The 14,726-nt window shown below is 36.1% G+C and overlaps 1 protein-coding gene across 3 annotated transcripts in view; it reads left to right on the top strand.

The window, feature by feature from the left end:
- The window catches only part of FZD6 (frizzled class receptor 6), a 33,673-nt gene extending 21,976 nt beyond the window's left edge, over positions 1 to 11,697 (top strand). For 2 of the 3 annotated variants that reach the window (XM_074898611.1, XM_074898612.1), the window contains 5 exons: positions 1,559 to 1,755; positions 4,207 to 5,224; positions 7,277 to 7,425; positions 8,682 to 9,110; positions 9,593 to 11,697. In XM_074898611.1, the coding sequence (XP_074754712.1) occupies positions 1,559 to 1,755; positions 4,207 to 5,224; positions 7,277 to 7,425; positions 8,682 to 9,110; positions 9,593 to 9,749 (1,950 nt within the window). In that variant the 3' untranslated portion in view covers positions 9,750 to 11,697. The remainder of the gene's footprint in view (positions 1 to 1,558; positions 1,756 to 4,206; positions 5,225 to 7,276; positions 7,426 to 8,681; positions 9,111 to 9,592) is intronic. The other variant, XM_074898613.1, reaches the window with a different exon arrangement.
- Positions 11,698 to 14,726: the final 3,029 nt, after the last annotated feature.

Genomic DNA, 14,726 nt, shown 5'->3' with positions numbered 1-14,726 from the left:
ACATTTCAAAGTGTGTTAAATATTTTATTTCTGCTTTTCTGGTGCATGAATTTGGCTATTTAGGTGTGATATGGAGATTCCTTTTTCCTGAAATACAAGAAGCATTTAATCAGAAAGCCTACTTAAAAAGAGCTTAGGCTGATGTGATCCTGCGATGGATTTCACACTTAGCTGTGGGTTAGTTCCTCAGAATTGTGTTTAAATGAGCCTGTTTTACCCTCATGAGCTGGATCAGGAATGTCCTGGCATGGCAGACAGGACAGTGAGCAGCAGCTTGCAGTGGATCGGAAGCTGGGGCTTGTTTGAGAACCAGCAGGGTTGGAGCCTTTCAACACACATGTGCCCCACCAGCCCTTGTCTCTGCTGGCCTGGTGAGCGGGGTGGAGGACCCCATCTGTTCTGTCCTGCTCCTGGCTGCTGCACCAGCGCTTTTACGTGGGTCAGATGGCGGTGCACTGTGTATGTGCCCTCTGTCCTGGCAACGCCTGGCACCTCATGGCCCTCGCTGATCTGTGATCTAGTAGCCATGCATCCAGAGTCACCAACAGGTCACTGACGTTCGGTTGGCTGCTTTGGTTTTATTTCTGTTTGTGCTCGCTGACACAAGGGCCTGCTTACACAGCCCCCAGCACCACTGCTCCCTTCTCTTGCCTCTGCTGCTTTAGACGTACAGCCCACATGGAAGTACAGGAGCGTGCCTGGCGATGCTGTTAGCATGCCATCTCTTGCTTCCTTCAATAAGCTGCCCTTGTAACAACACAGCACTTGCAAAGATGACCGACGACTTCTGGTTTGTCTGAAGGTTGCACACATGGCAGCATTTTAGCTAAAATATTTTCCCCTAATGATAAAATTAATAAAATTTAGACAAGGAAGGTTGAGGGTTTTCCCTCAAAAGCCAGTCTGACTGTAAGTAATAGATTGAATGAACTGAGGGGAAAAAAAAGTTGCATTAAACTTCATTCTATTAATTCTCTAGTGAGAACAGTCATCAGTTATTCACAGCCTGGTGGTCGGTAATACAGGTAGACAAATTCTCAGTCATGTTGAGATTTTGAAATGCAGTGTTTCAAAAACAAGCAATAATGATATTTGGCCCTCATTAATCAAAAAACCCAGACCTCTCTAGTGTGAGAGAAGAGGATGAGTGCAACGTGCCACTTAGGACTGCAAATGTAATTTAACAGGAACTACAAGGACAGACACACCTTTAAAAATATCAGGGCACTTATTTAGAAGCTGACTGGTGAACTTAACGTTTTATCCCATTTTAAAAAAGTGTTTCATAATGACCTTCAGTTTTCTAATATTGTCAAATAGGAAAAATCAGGTTTGAATAGTTACAGATTGGCCGAGGTCCTGGGGCAGAGGCTGGGCTATAAGTGCTGACAGAGCTTCTTGCTGCTTGGGCCATTGGCTTTTTCTCTATCACAACTGCTAAACAGTATCATTTCAAACCTCCAGGGGATCAGATATGAGCCATAGTGATGAAAGTTAGTTTTGATGCCTTGGATTATCTTTTTAAAATTACTAACCAAAGCCTTTTTCTTCCCCGTAGCCTTTTCTTACGCTTATGAATCTTCACTGTTCACCAGATGTCCACACATTTCTGTGCAAAGCCTTTGTCCCTGCCTGCTTGGAGCAAGTTCACGTGATTCACCCTTGCCGAAGCCTCTGTGAGAAAGTGTACTCTGACTGTAAGCAGCTGATGGACACTTTTGGAATCACATGGCCTGAAGAGCTGGAATGTACCAGGTGGGGTATTTTTCATGCTAACAGTTGGTGGGGGTGATATTTTCATACTTGACCTAGTCTGAGTTGAAAATCTGAGGCAGAATATTGAATACCACCTTGCTGTAGCTTCCTCATCACTTGTGGCCCTCCAGTGTTTATGCATAGGACTATTTTTTCATTAAAACTTTTTCATTATTCAAATGGTCACCTGCATTTCTCGCTTGTGACTTTTTTGCAGAAAGTTCTGCAACAGTACTTTTCAGTATTCATATCTCTGCAGAAAAAATCTTTTTACTATAAGCTTCTTAAAATTTATAGTATTAAATGTTACAGCATAGATTTTACTTTGGTTTTTGATCTCTAAATGAGGCATGGTCATACTTACTTAATGGGGGTTTTATAAGTAATTGCTGATAAAATAAAGAAATGTAAAATAGTCTGTATTTGAATGGACACAGAGCATTAGAAGCCTTATCTTACTCCTAACCACTTAAATATGCAAATTCAATCTTGTGTTGCTTTTCTTGTATTGCCTGCCAAAAGTAGCTTTTTAAAAAATTTTTACCTTTTTCTCAAAGATATTCATGTGTCTGTTTCATAGAGAAGACAGTTAATACTACATTTGGAGGAAGGATGAGACTATATATATTAAATGGAAACCACTGAAAACACTTCAGTGTAATCTTGAAATTCTGACCTTCAATGGCAGATATTTATAAATTATTGAGGCCAGATGGGGATTTTTTTTTTTTTTTTTACATTTGTCAGGGCAAGAAGTACAGGAAAGGAGCAAAGAGTGGAAACTCACATCATTTTTCTAAGACCCTTGCAGTTGCTAACCTGTGATAGGACTGAGATAGAGCTGCGTCACTAGTGCTGTGCCATGATCTCTGGTAGAAATCTGTATTGGAGTGAATATGACAGATGGTATTAATGCCATTTCCCTTAGTTCTGTAGAAAAATTTCAGTTGTAGGCTTTTAAACCAAGAAAGTATCAATTAACTTTTTCCATCTAATGTGAGCTTCTGTGCAACAGTAGTGCCACTCGGTGCAGTGAATGTCTTCAAGAATTGTTTTGAAAAATGAGGAAAATTACAAGTGAATCAGTTACTTGATATATGTTTCAAATGACAGTTTAAATCAAATTATGTTTTTGCAGGAATTACTGCAGCTTGAAATTATTCTGTTACTGTTAGCATTTACTGAAAATCAGCCTGCTTTGTTCATATGTGAAATGGTGTATCCCCAACAGCCGATACAGAGAAGTCCATGTAATGCAGGATGTTCTTTCCACAGCAGAGATCCTGCTGCCGGAGCCCATGGAAGAGGAGCTGGGCAGTAACTGGAATCCTGAGATTTGCACTCTTGTATTCTTACAGACATACATAATACCTATTAAGACATGGGTGAATAAAGTTCACGTTGTTCCCATGCCTAATGGTCTGGCCTGTAGTTACTGAAAGAACCTGCCACAGAATCCGTTTTCTTAATGATTAGTCTGGTTTTATTTGGACAGCATGATAATGCGGAGAAACAAAGAACTGAATGTTGGTTTAGCTCCAGCTGAGCTTGCAAACTGATATTGAGGTACTCTTACAGTAGCATTGACAATAAATGCTTTGAGATAACAGAATCTTGCTTTAAAAGCTAAAAAGAAGCAAAACTTTTAAAATATATTCTTAAATTTGGAGTGCATATAAATACCATTTTGAGTAAATGCTTATCTGTTTGAGTTAAATTTACATAATCTAGTTTGAAGATGTGTCCAACACTGCTAATACTATATTAACCATATTAAAAGGTCACATATTGTGACCAATTAAACCCTCAAGCAATTAAGTCTTGAGCAATTTTTAAAAGAACATTATGGAGCTATAAAAAAAAAAAGCGAGCTAAAATACAGCCATCATTTTTTACAATGCTTATCTTTTTTGCTTTTGTCTTTTTCAGTTAGGTATTTTTATTGTTGTTGACAATGAAATATCACTATAACAAAAAAAATTATAATAACCATATACTAGTCATCAGTTAATTCTAGATACTGTCATCCTTCTTTCATTGTTTCTTGGTTGAAGATTGCATTTTGACAAGACCGTTTGCCATCTCCAACAGTGCATTGTTATCCAGATTCTAACAAAAACAACTACTGTAAATATTTTTATGTACATATATAAAAGTTTAGTAGAATTTAAGACTCTAAAAGAACAATTGCAATTTGAGTTGTGTTTCATAAGCAATAAAACAACAGGTAGAGAAAAACAGTTAAATAGCTGTGTTTGAATAATTTTCCAAACTGAAAATTTGAAGTCTGTTTTTTAAAATGCCACCTAATTTTTTTCACATATTGCATGCTTTGCAGTATCTGTAAAATTTAAGAGTGCTTAGAATCAGATTTTTTTCATATTTCTAAGGAACAATTATAGTTGAGAATGAGGGGTATTAATATATTTCCTTTTCTGTTTATTTATGTAGACTAGTCAATTGTGATGAGACTGTTCCTGCCACTGCTCCTGTAACCACAAACATACATGGAACTCAGAAGACCCCAGGCCAGACCCGAAGGGATTATGGATTCTGGTGTCCACGACACCTACACACTACCAGTGGACAAGGCTACAAGTTTCTAGGAATTGATCAGTGTGCACCTCCATGTCCCAATATGTACTTCAAAAATTATGAATTGGATGTTGCAAAAAGCTTCATTGGAATTGTTTCAATCTTTTGTCTTTGTGCTACGCTTTTCACATTCCTGACTTTTCTGATTGATGTTAAAAGGTTTAGGTACCCAGAGAGGCCGATCATATATTACTCTGTCTGTTACAGCATAGTGTCTCTAATGTACTTTATCGGATTTTTAGTTGGGAACAGAACTGCCTGTAACGAGGCAGATGATAAGTTAGAAATTGGTGAAACAGTTGTTCTTGGCTCCCAGAACAAAGCCTGTACTGTGCTTTTCATGGTTTTGTATTTTTTCACCATGGCAGGAACTATATGGTGGGTGATTCTTACAATCACTTGGTTCCTTGCGGCAGGAAGAAAATGGAGCTGTGAAGCTATTGCACAAAAGGCCATGTGGTTCCACGCAGTTGCATGGGGAATACCTGGTTTTCTAACCATTATGCTTCTTGCAATGAACAAAGTTGAAGGGGACAACATCAGTGGAGTTTGTTTTGTGGGTCTCTATGATCTGGATGCCTCTCTGTACTTTGTGCTTTTGCCATTGTGCCTTTGTGTTTTTTTCGGTCTCTCTCTTCTTTTAGCTGGTATTATTTCTTTAAATCATGTCCGGCAAGTCATACAGCATGATGGCAGAAACCAGGAGAAGCTAAAGAAATTTATGATCAGAATTGGAGTTTTTAGTGGTTTATACTTGGTGCCACTGGTAGCACTTCTTGGATGTTATGTCTATGAACTGGTGAACCGGAAAATCTGGGAAACAACTTGGGTATTCGACCACTGTGACCAGTACCATATTCCTTGTCCTTATCAGGCAAGTAGCAGTTTCCTTTATAAATAATACTGGAAAGTTAATTAACAAAAACACTTATGCATCACTGTATCTGCCGTACGGTTAGTAAATTATTTTCACAGTAAGTAATCAGTTCAAGAACATACGGTGATGTTGCTTTTTAAGTCAAAATCGGTGATACAATACTTTTGCTTTGAAATTTTTTGCTCATCAAATTGACAGCACTTGGCAATTAAATTCCAACTCGTTGCTCTAAACTACATGTTACAAACTGTTGGGGGAGGATCATTATTCACACTGTCTGTTACATTTGGGTGCCTAGCTCAGTGTCTAAGTAACTAAGGTGAATTTTCACCAATTTCAGTTGAAGCTGAAATAACGATTCTTGAAAATCAAATCTAAATTGGATTTAAAATGTTGCTTATAACCATAGTTTTTACAATCACTTTCATCTATTTCTTCTTCAAAGTGTAGAAGTGAAAAACACTTGAAATTGCAAAATGAATTTCCAGTATATTTTTTTCCATAATAGCTGTCATTTGCAGACTGATTTTCAGTAATGTGAAGAAATCATTAAAAAAACAAACTAAACAAAAAGCAAACAAAAAAAGATAACCCAATAAACAAACAACCCAACAGCACTTTTAAATTGTGGAGCTGTTTGTTTTTAACATTTGACTCTTAAAAAACCCCCCAATTTCCTTGAAAAGGCTTTTAAAGTAAATCTGCCCATGTTCAGTACTCTCTATGGATTAAATTTCTTGTAAGTACATAAAACTCCCTGCAATAGCAAGTAATTTGTGGTTTGTTTCTTTCCTTTTAAGAACAAATATAAAAGGCAGCACCATCATTAAGAGAAATGCAAGTGTCTCATGTCATCTTTCTTTGCTTTGCACTTAACTATCTATGTTTTTACTGCAGTAAACTATCATTAAAAAGAGTAATATAAACACAGGAATAATTGAACGATAAGGCTTGATTCTTCTACTTAACATCATACTTAAACATCCAATGTATCTTCTGTACTGAAGTCAGTGTAAGCTGAAGAGTAGCACAGCTCACAGGCTTTTTGGTTATTTTTGCTTCCATCACCATTGTTAACAAGTGTACTTTGTCTTCAGTGGGTTTTACACTGAACTCTGTATCAGCCTAAATGGTCCAAAATACACAAGGTTGAAAACAAGGCTTTTAGGCTTTTAAAAGAAAAAAAGACTTGTTTCATGCTTAAATATAACAGCTTGGCATAATAACACAGAAAGAGCATGTATTCTCAGCCTTTAATTAAGCTATTGGAAAGCATAAATAGCAACAGGGAATGCTACACAAAGACATACTTAATGGGATCTGTCCCTATAATAAACAGCATGTGCTAACCATGGAGTTGTGGAGTAGCTTATAGTGGCGTGCTTGGCCTTGGCTTACCAGAGCTAGCTTGTAGACTTCTATTACATTTGCCAGATCAAAACCAAATTAAAACAAACTTCAGTTTAAGTAGCTAATGTTACCTGGCTAACAAAAATAGTGACTTTCATAGATGGGACTGGCAGGTAAACTGCGTAATGTAAATTAAATTTGCAGCATGGGAGCAGAAGATAATAATCTCTGATTTAAATGTCTCGGCTCCTTTGATCCAGTTCTACAAATAGGTGGATTAATTTTGCAGTAAACAGAAAACTACTGTGTAGTTCCCTGTGGCTCCTTGAAGATGCTGTCTAATCTGATTAGCTCCCAACTCATGCACTTTTTGAGTTGAAGGGATAAATCTTATACATACAAGCTATCTCTGAAGAACATGGTCATTAATACTATTACCCCCCAAATTATCTTTCCTTTCAATTTAAACCAAAAATATTTAATTCTGACTAATCTCTTCTTGGTGTTTTCAGCTATAGATATTAACCAGGTCTGACCTGACTGTACATGTCTAACATTTGTCCGCAGTACAAGCCTCAACAAAGAACAATAAGGAGAAAGTCTTTCTTTTACATAATTTATTTGTTTTCTGCATTTTAAAAAAACAAATCAACAAGTATGCTTTCTTCTTTGCATTCAGTAAATTTTCTTATCTTCTAGGCAAAGGCACTAGCAAGACCAGAAATATTTTTGTTTCTGATGAAATATTTGCTGACATTAATTGTTGGCATATCTCCAGTCTTCTGGGTGGGAAGTAAAAAGACCTGTTCTGAATGGGCCAATTTCTTCAACAGAAACCGCAAAAGAGAGTAAGAACAATTTTTCGTTCCTGTTTTTTGAGGTGTATATTTTAAAATAAGTTGGATTTCAGACATGTTTCTTTAAATATAGCTCAGGTGATCAAAATGTTGTCCTTAGACCCTTCCTTTTTTGGAGTCTAAATGCTGTGATGGGCATCAGCAAAATTCCAGCGGAGTCTGTGGAAGTTCTACATGCAATGACTTTTTGACAACATTCTCAGAAGATACAGAATACTTTTCTCTGCTGATTTGTTCTCTTTCGTAGCGCAGAAAACATTACTGTGTTCACTTGGTTAATACCTCTCTGATTTCCAGTCAAATGAGGGAAGATAATTTCAGCCATCAATTTAGATACTTTCACATGTTCAGACTGCTTCATTTGGCACAGTACTTAGCTGTATTTACTGTCATGGAATAACAACATCCTCTGTTTTTCTCCTCTGCCAGGCTTGTCTTTTAAAATTAATTTTCATTGAACCTTCCTCAGGATCACTTTTGTTGTATTAATCTACTGTCCCTTATTTTTTTTTCTGAAACCAGATAATTCAGATGTATTACTTTAATTTTAGTGAATTTGTGGATTTAAACAGATCATAAATGTCATCTCCATTTCTTGTAGTTGACATTTTTTCCATTCCTCTTATTCCTTGATTATTTCTTTTTAGATTGTGTTACTCATAAATTATACTATGTTTTTAGATCTCTCTGTTTCTTTGGATTTCCCAAGGCAGCAGTCCTTAAGCTCCTTTTATTTTACATCTACATTCCTTGATGGTGAGCTTATAGCTTCCTTTCCCTCTTCCCTCTTTTTCCATTTCCTGTATAATTTTTCTTGCGTTTCAGATGTTAACTGCTTTCAGCTATAAAAATTTAAAAATAAGTCAAATTTATAATGCTTACCTCTTTTTCACTTCAATGAGGTTTACTTTACATAAAGTTAATTTGGTAATATGACTGCTTGTGAGCTAATCCTGCTTTCCTCTCTTAGATGATTAATCTACCGAAGTCATTGGACCTACTTGCAGAAGTAAGAAATGTAGAAATCTGCTTTATTTAATTGTCCACAGACATAATTTCTTTGGAGCCATTATGATCAGATTTTTTTCTCCTCTTTTCGCATACAATTTTTTTCCTTCTTTTCATTAACGTCCAGCTCAGATTGCGTCATTGGCTGCTATTCTTTAATGTTTTTGTGTACAAAGCTATATTACGTTATATCTAAGATTATCCTCTTCATTCAGTTACATGCTTGTATTTTATTTCAGTCCGATTAGTGAGAGTCGAAGAGTGCTGCAAGAATCTTGTGAATTTTTCCTGAGGCACAATTCCAAAGTTAAACATAAAAAGAAGCACTATAAATCAACTTCACACAGATTGAAAGTTATTTCGAAGTCAATGGGGACTAGTACAGGTGGCACAACAAATCATGGAACTTCTGCAGTAGCAATCACTAATCATGATTACTTAAGTCAAGAAACTGTTGCAGAAATTAAAACCTCTCCAGAGACATCCGAGAAAGAGATAGAGGCAGACGGAACATCAGCCCGAAGAGTCGAGGAGGGTGAAAACAGTGGAGATCAAATGTTATCTAGTTCTAAGCTGACTGTGGATCAGGTGGAAAGAAGAAACAGAGCAGATAGCACATGTGATATGAGTAGCTTGGCTGAGAGCATGAAGAGAGTAGGTGAAGGAAGGTAAGGCTCCTTAACTCAATCTTTTGCTTGTTTGTGTGTGTTACCACTGTTTTTGTAAGTTTTATATTTTTTTCTTCTCTGAAGAATCAGTATACTCTCAAGACACAACTAATCCTCAGTAGCTGTCAAGAGTACTGTAATTCTTACAAACTATTTTATATGGCCATGTATCTTTAGCATATGGGCTATTTTATACATTCGTTGGATTCTTTTCCTTGTAAGCGTTGAGTGCTGGAGCTTCAGCTTGTAGGATGTTTTTGTATTATTGAACAGTGACCCTCAAGAAATCTGTGGCTGCAATGCAATCATTTTGAGAGATGACAACTCTGAAAAAGAACAATGGTGACCCTAAGCTTGGAAGAGTATACAGAACTGTATAGTTTAAAATATATTGTAATTTCATTGCCAAAAATGTATTTTTTCCATTGTAATGCACTGTGCTTAAAATTGACTCCCTGTGTTTTATTTTTCATTACTTACAGAATAACTCCTAAAAATGACTTTATTGAATCTCCTCCATTACAAAGCAGCTGTTCCCACATACCTGATGTGTCACAGTCAGCTTCTGTATCACTACTTGTCTACTCAGCTTCAGACACCAGAAGAGAGTTGGATTCAGGAAACAGTTCAAACCCTTGAAAGACTGAAATTTTATATGAACATTTTCAATGTATAAAACTGATATGGATTCTGTGTTACACTGGAAGTAATAGATATTCTGTGCCTTATTAAAAAACACACGTCTTGCTTTGCACTTAAAAAATGTTAAGTTTTGTTGTGGGGACATCTAGCAATAATGTACTATATTTAATCCTATCCAGGAATAATAGAAATTGAAGTTCTGTAGGACACAGCTGGATTGACTAGCAGTGATTTAAGAAAAAGATGAGAGAAACAAATATTATTCCCAATATAAAAACCACTTTGTAATGAATTGCATTAAAATAATGCTTAAAAAAGCACTGTTACTTTTCAAGGCATAAAAGTTCTGCATCTTTGATATTTTTCAAAACTTGTTATTTTTTTTTCCTCTTTTTTACTGTGTCTTCAACAGCAGTATCACTTAAGGGATACACAAATTTATAAATACTCTCTAAATTATGTGTCATGATGTATCAGTTAGAGCACTGGTTTATGGTAGTTTGTACACTGAATATGAAAGGGAGGGAATCTGGAATTATAGTGGTTTATTTTGTACATAACAATGAATTTTGTAAATAACTGGCTGCATAGTGGCAATATTTAGAACTACTGTTTTGTATGTATTGTACAAACTTGGTAAAGCTAACATGCTTCCGTTAAGTTGTTACTAAAGTCAACAGTCCTGTGGTGATCAGACAATGTTACTTAATTCTCAGTAAAGCAGACTGTACCTTTATATATAAGATGCACCATACACTGTGCATTTGGGGCAAGACTGGTCAGACATCGCTGCATCCTGTTACAGGGACAATGTGTTCGATGCAGCACTGCTGCAGAAAAATGCTTCTTGGAGCCCCTCCATGTGTGGTGTTCCAGTGCATCACGCCAAAGAAGAAAACACTTCCGATCCCTTGTGGCCTGGGGGACAGAATCTGAAATACATGCTTTGGGGTTTTTTGCTGAGCCGCAGTGAAAGTGTGTGTTTCACACTATTTCTATGCAAGTAACTTAGTTTTTTAAAATTCTGTAGAGAAATATCTTGCAGCAAATAAATGGTTGAGTTATTAAGATACAGGCTTGTGTAACAATATCTTTACTTAAAAGAAGACCTTAACACTTTTTCTACAAAGCTTAATTTTCTATATGCTACAGCAATATATTTTCTTTAAATCAAGAAGGCCTTAATACGTGTAGCCTTTCTTATGATAGGGTGGTTCTCAAGAGCAAGTAATACTGACATGGATAAGAATTTCATCATTTGGCTCTTAAGGAATCCTGGCTCCAGTGAAGTCAATGTGATTCATTACTTGAGATAATTTGGAGCCAGGATTTTGCTGTTTTCTACACCTAAATGTCAGTGCATTTTGTAAGACTCTTCAGCATCTTGCATTTAATTACTAATAAAAATATTTCTCTTACTAATAAGAATATTTCTTAAGCCAAGAAACTGTCGCAGAAATTAAAACCTCTCCAGAGACATCTGAGAAAGAGAGAGGCAGATACAATTTTATTACTGTGTTCCAATTTGGGCAGCATTCATGGTGATGCTTTGAACAGTCAAGCAAAGCTGCATGGTACAAAGGTCATGTAAATGCTGGATCAACGGGAACTGCAGTCCTGATAAACCAAAGTTATTTGTTTTATCCATCATGTATGAAAAATGGAATGTATTTATCTTTATATTACAGCATCTGCATTTTAGCATTTGTAATTTATTGCCTCAGATAGGACATGCTATTTCTCTTATAATTTCCCCATGAAAAATATACAGAATTCTTGCTACTGGGAAGGACAGTGAGAAAGATCTGAAAAATCTGTGAAAATGCACACTAAGTATCCTTCATTCTTGCAGTCATGTTTGTAAACGGGTAACTTTATATACACATGTTCAGTAGTTTTGTTATTACTGTCTTTGTTAGTAATAAAACATACTGTTGTATAGTAAGAGCTTCTGAGTTGGTATTTCTTTCTAACTAGATATAGCATGTATGTTGCTCTATTACTGTAGTATTTTTGCACCTAAGATACTTTAATGTATGTCTTACAGCTGTGTGAGGCGATGAGTACCAGTGTTTTTATCCCTCCTGTGTGAGAAACGGAGACAGAACAATGGTGGGAATTGTTCACGTGAACAGAGAGAGTTAGGAGAGTGAGAAACTGAAGTAGTTCTTTCATCCTAACATTTAGAGTGTTCGTTCTTTCATGACCTTTAGTTAAAGACCTCCTTTAGATTACATAGAATATATGTTTCCACACTATGGTCTTTCTGCAACCTTCTTAAAATATTGATACTTTAAATTTATTGATTGTTATTCCCTTTTTCAGTAGTTCAGAAAGTCATGCTTTTGTGGTAACTGCTCTAAAAAAGATAACTACAATGTAATTTTGAAGTTAAGGAAATACAATGGGTTTAAAAATAGATAACATTTTCAAAGAACCGTGAATTACTAAGCAGTAATTATAACACTCACTGGAAGTGAAATGCATCAGTGGTAGATTGAGATTGTAGCACTTGCGTGCTCGGTGCTGCTGTACCAGAAATAATACACAGGCTGTGAATTCCCAAGCTGACCTTTATAGCTAAAGAGCTTGTGATCTCTGAATGCTTTAACCTTGAAATACCCAAGCAGTAACTGGAAAGTTAAACAGCTCTTTGAATGCCCACAAAAATGATTGGAGAAAAGAAACAACAAAAAGAGGTGCAGAGATGAGTCAGGGTATGGAAGAGGCTGCTTTAGTGATGGACTAAAGAGAAGCTCATCAACCGTTTCTCTAACAAAAGGGGTTTGGGTTATTTGCTCTGTTACCTGACCAAAGTTAAATCTGAATATTGACAATTCATATTAAAAGGGCTTTTCTTCACCTGTAAGAATAATTTCTTACTGGAACATCAACAGCTGGAGTAATTTAATTGAGGCTGCCTCTCTTCTGAAAGATGCACTATAAATCCAACAATTTAAAAGATTGATACAGCCCTTTTAGTTTTGTTTTCTGCTTTTGTTTGCAGAACTCTAGAATAAAGGCTACTGATGACTTCTTTAAAATAATGTCTTTTACTTATTTCTCTTAATGGATCTGCCATAAATCACTTCAGAGTATGGATTACTAAATCATATTTGATTTGTGATAAAAACAGCACCTGAAATTACCAATACAGTAGTTTTATGGTACATGTTGGGTATGCTGTATTTTGTTGTTCTGTTTTGCTGGATCTTTTTTAGTGAAAACAGGTAAAATTTACCTAGAGTATAAAATAAGTCTATGCATATATTTGGAAAAAGTTTGCAAAACTAACCCAGGATATAGAAAAAATGTTTTTTCTGTTTATATTTGTAACATTTAGAAGGTGCTGTTAGCAGATAATATGAAAAATATCTGCAGTATTTAAAACCTTTAAATATTTTTTTATTTTTTAAGCTTAAAACACAGTTCAGGAATGGAGCACTAAAACACTGAAGCATCATAATATTTTCTTTGATAACTGTTCAACTGATTTACAGAGAACTGTAGGTCCTTTTTCTTTACAGGATACAGAATATGCTTCATTTAAAGATGTTAAAATCCAAAAATCCTTGAATTTCAGAAGCAAAATAAAAAAAAAAAACAAACATTTAAATATTAAAAGTTGAACTTCTTTAATAAAAATAACTTTAGTGTTCTGCAAAGCACTGAAAAATGCAGGAGCTGAATAGGATGAGGACTCACATTTCCCTTTGAAGTTTGACCACCCAGACTCAACATGCGGTTTCAGAAGGTTGCACATCAAAGGAGAAGTGCTACATCCCTCCCTTGACACTGGCCACTTGTTGAATCGGTCTTTGAAGGTATCTGACCGCTCGCTGTTTGGCTACGTCACTGGTGAAGATCTCTGCCAGTATTGACCACTGGTATTTGCAGTAATTTAGATGGCCGGGACCAAAGGTATTTTAGAGTCTCATGGGAATAAATGTCATTTCCTGTGCATTACCCTCTTTTGCACTTTTCACTCATTTTTGTCTCTTACCTTTTTTTTTTTTCTTTTTTTTTTTTTTTTTTAAATGGACTGGAGTTTAACTGTAATTAAAAGTAAAGTTGGGCAACCTATACCACACCTTCATGAGCTGTCTGCTTTGTATCTCTAAAGGAGAGCTCAGAGTAACATTCTGATGTACATCTATGGAATCCGCTTCTGTGTATTAACTGGATTTTACTTCTTATTAAAAGGCATTTGAGATGCAAAGCATAATTAAAAGATTAAAAACATGCCAGGACATTTAGATCTGAGCTTTTAGTTAATGCTTATTCCCTGTATTTCAACTTTGTTCATTGAAACTAAACGTAAAATAAAAGTTTGCTTTATTTCAGGTCTTACTGGTTAAAGTAATGACAGACATGAGATATCTTTAAACATACAAAGATCTATGTTCTTGAAATGGCTCACAGCTGGTTTCTCGGTACAAACAGGAGCTGGAGAGGAGAGTAGTTACTGCAAGAGCTGTGTGGAAGAAAGCAGTTACTGTGGAAGGAAGGTGCTAAATGGGCACTTGGTACTGGGCGTAGGTGAACTGGAGGGACGCGGATCTCCAGCCTAGAGCGTACTCTTGGGTATGGCGGTATAGTCACGAGAGAACATCTGGTGCTTTGAGTGGACAGGAATACACTGATGTTTTAGCACTCCCTCTTGACATACAAGGTGAAGAGATAATGGCAAGAAGAAATTTGACTTCCATTAAGTAGGTTTGTAAGTTACAGAGGTGATGGTGGGATCATTAAACACAGCCACCAAAGGGATCTTGACAGTAAAAAGTATGTTCCATGTTGGTTGTGTATGAAGGATGACCAAAGTTATCTATATTTGTATGAAGACAATGTGCATCCCAGTTTATCTTCCTGACGTTCTGTCTGACCACATGAAACTGGATCACAAGAAATTACATGAGTACAAAAATAAGGCACTGACAGGTAAGTTCCTGGAGGAAATTATTAGTAAGTTAG

Source organism: Athene noctua, chromosome 2, assembly GCF_965140245.1.
Source record: "Athene noctua chromosome 2, bAthNoc1.hap1.1, whole genome shotgun sequence".
NCBI lineage: Eukaryota > Metazoa > Chordata > Aves > Strigiformes > Strigidae > Athene > Athene noctua.
Note: the sequence above shows the minus strand (reverse complement) of the source record. Positions and strands in the feature narration are given on the sequence as shown.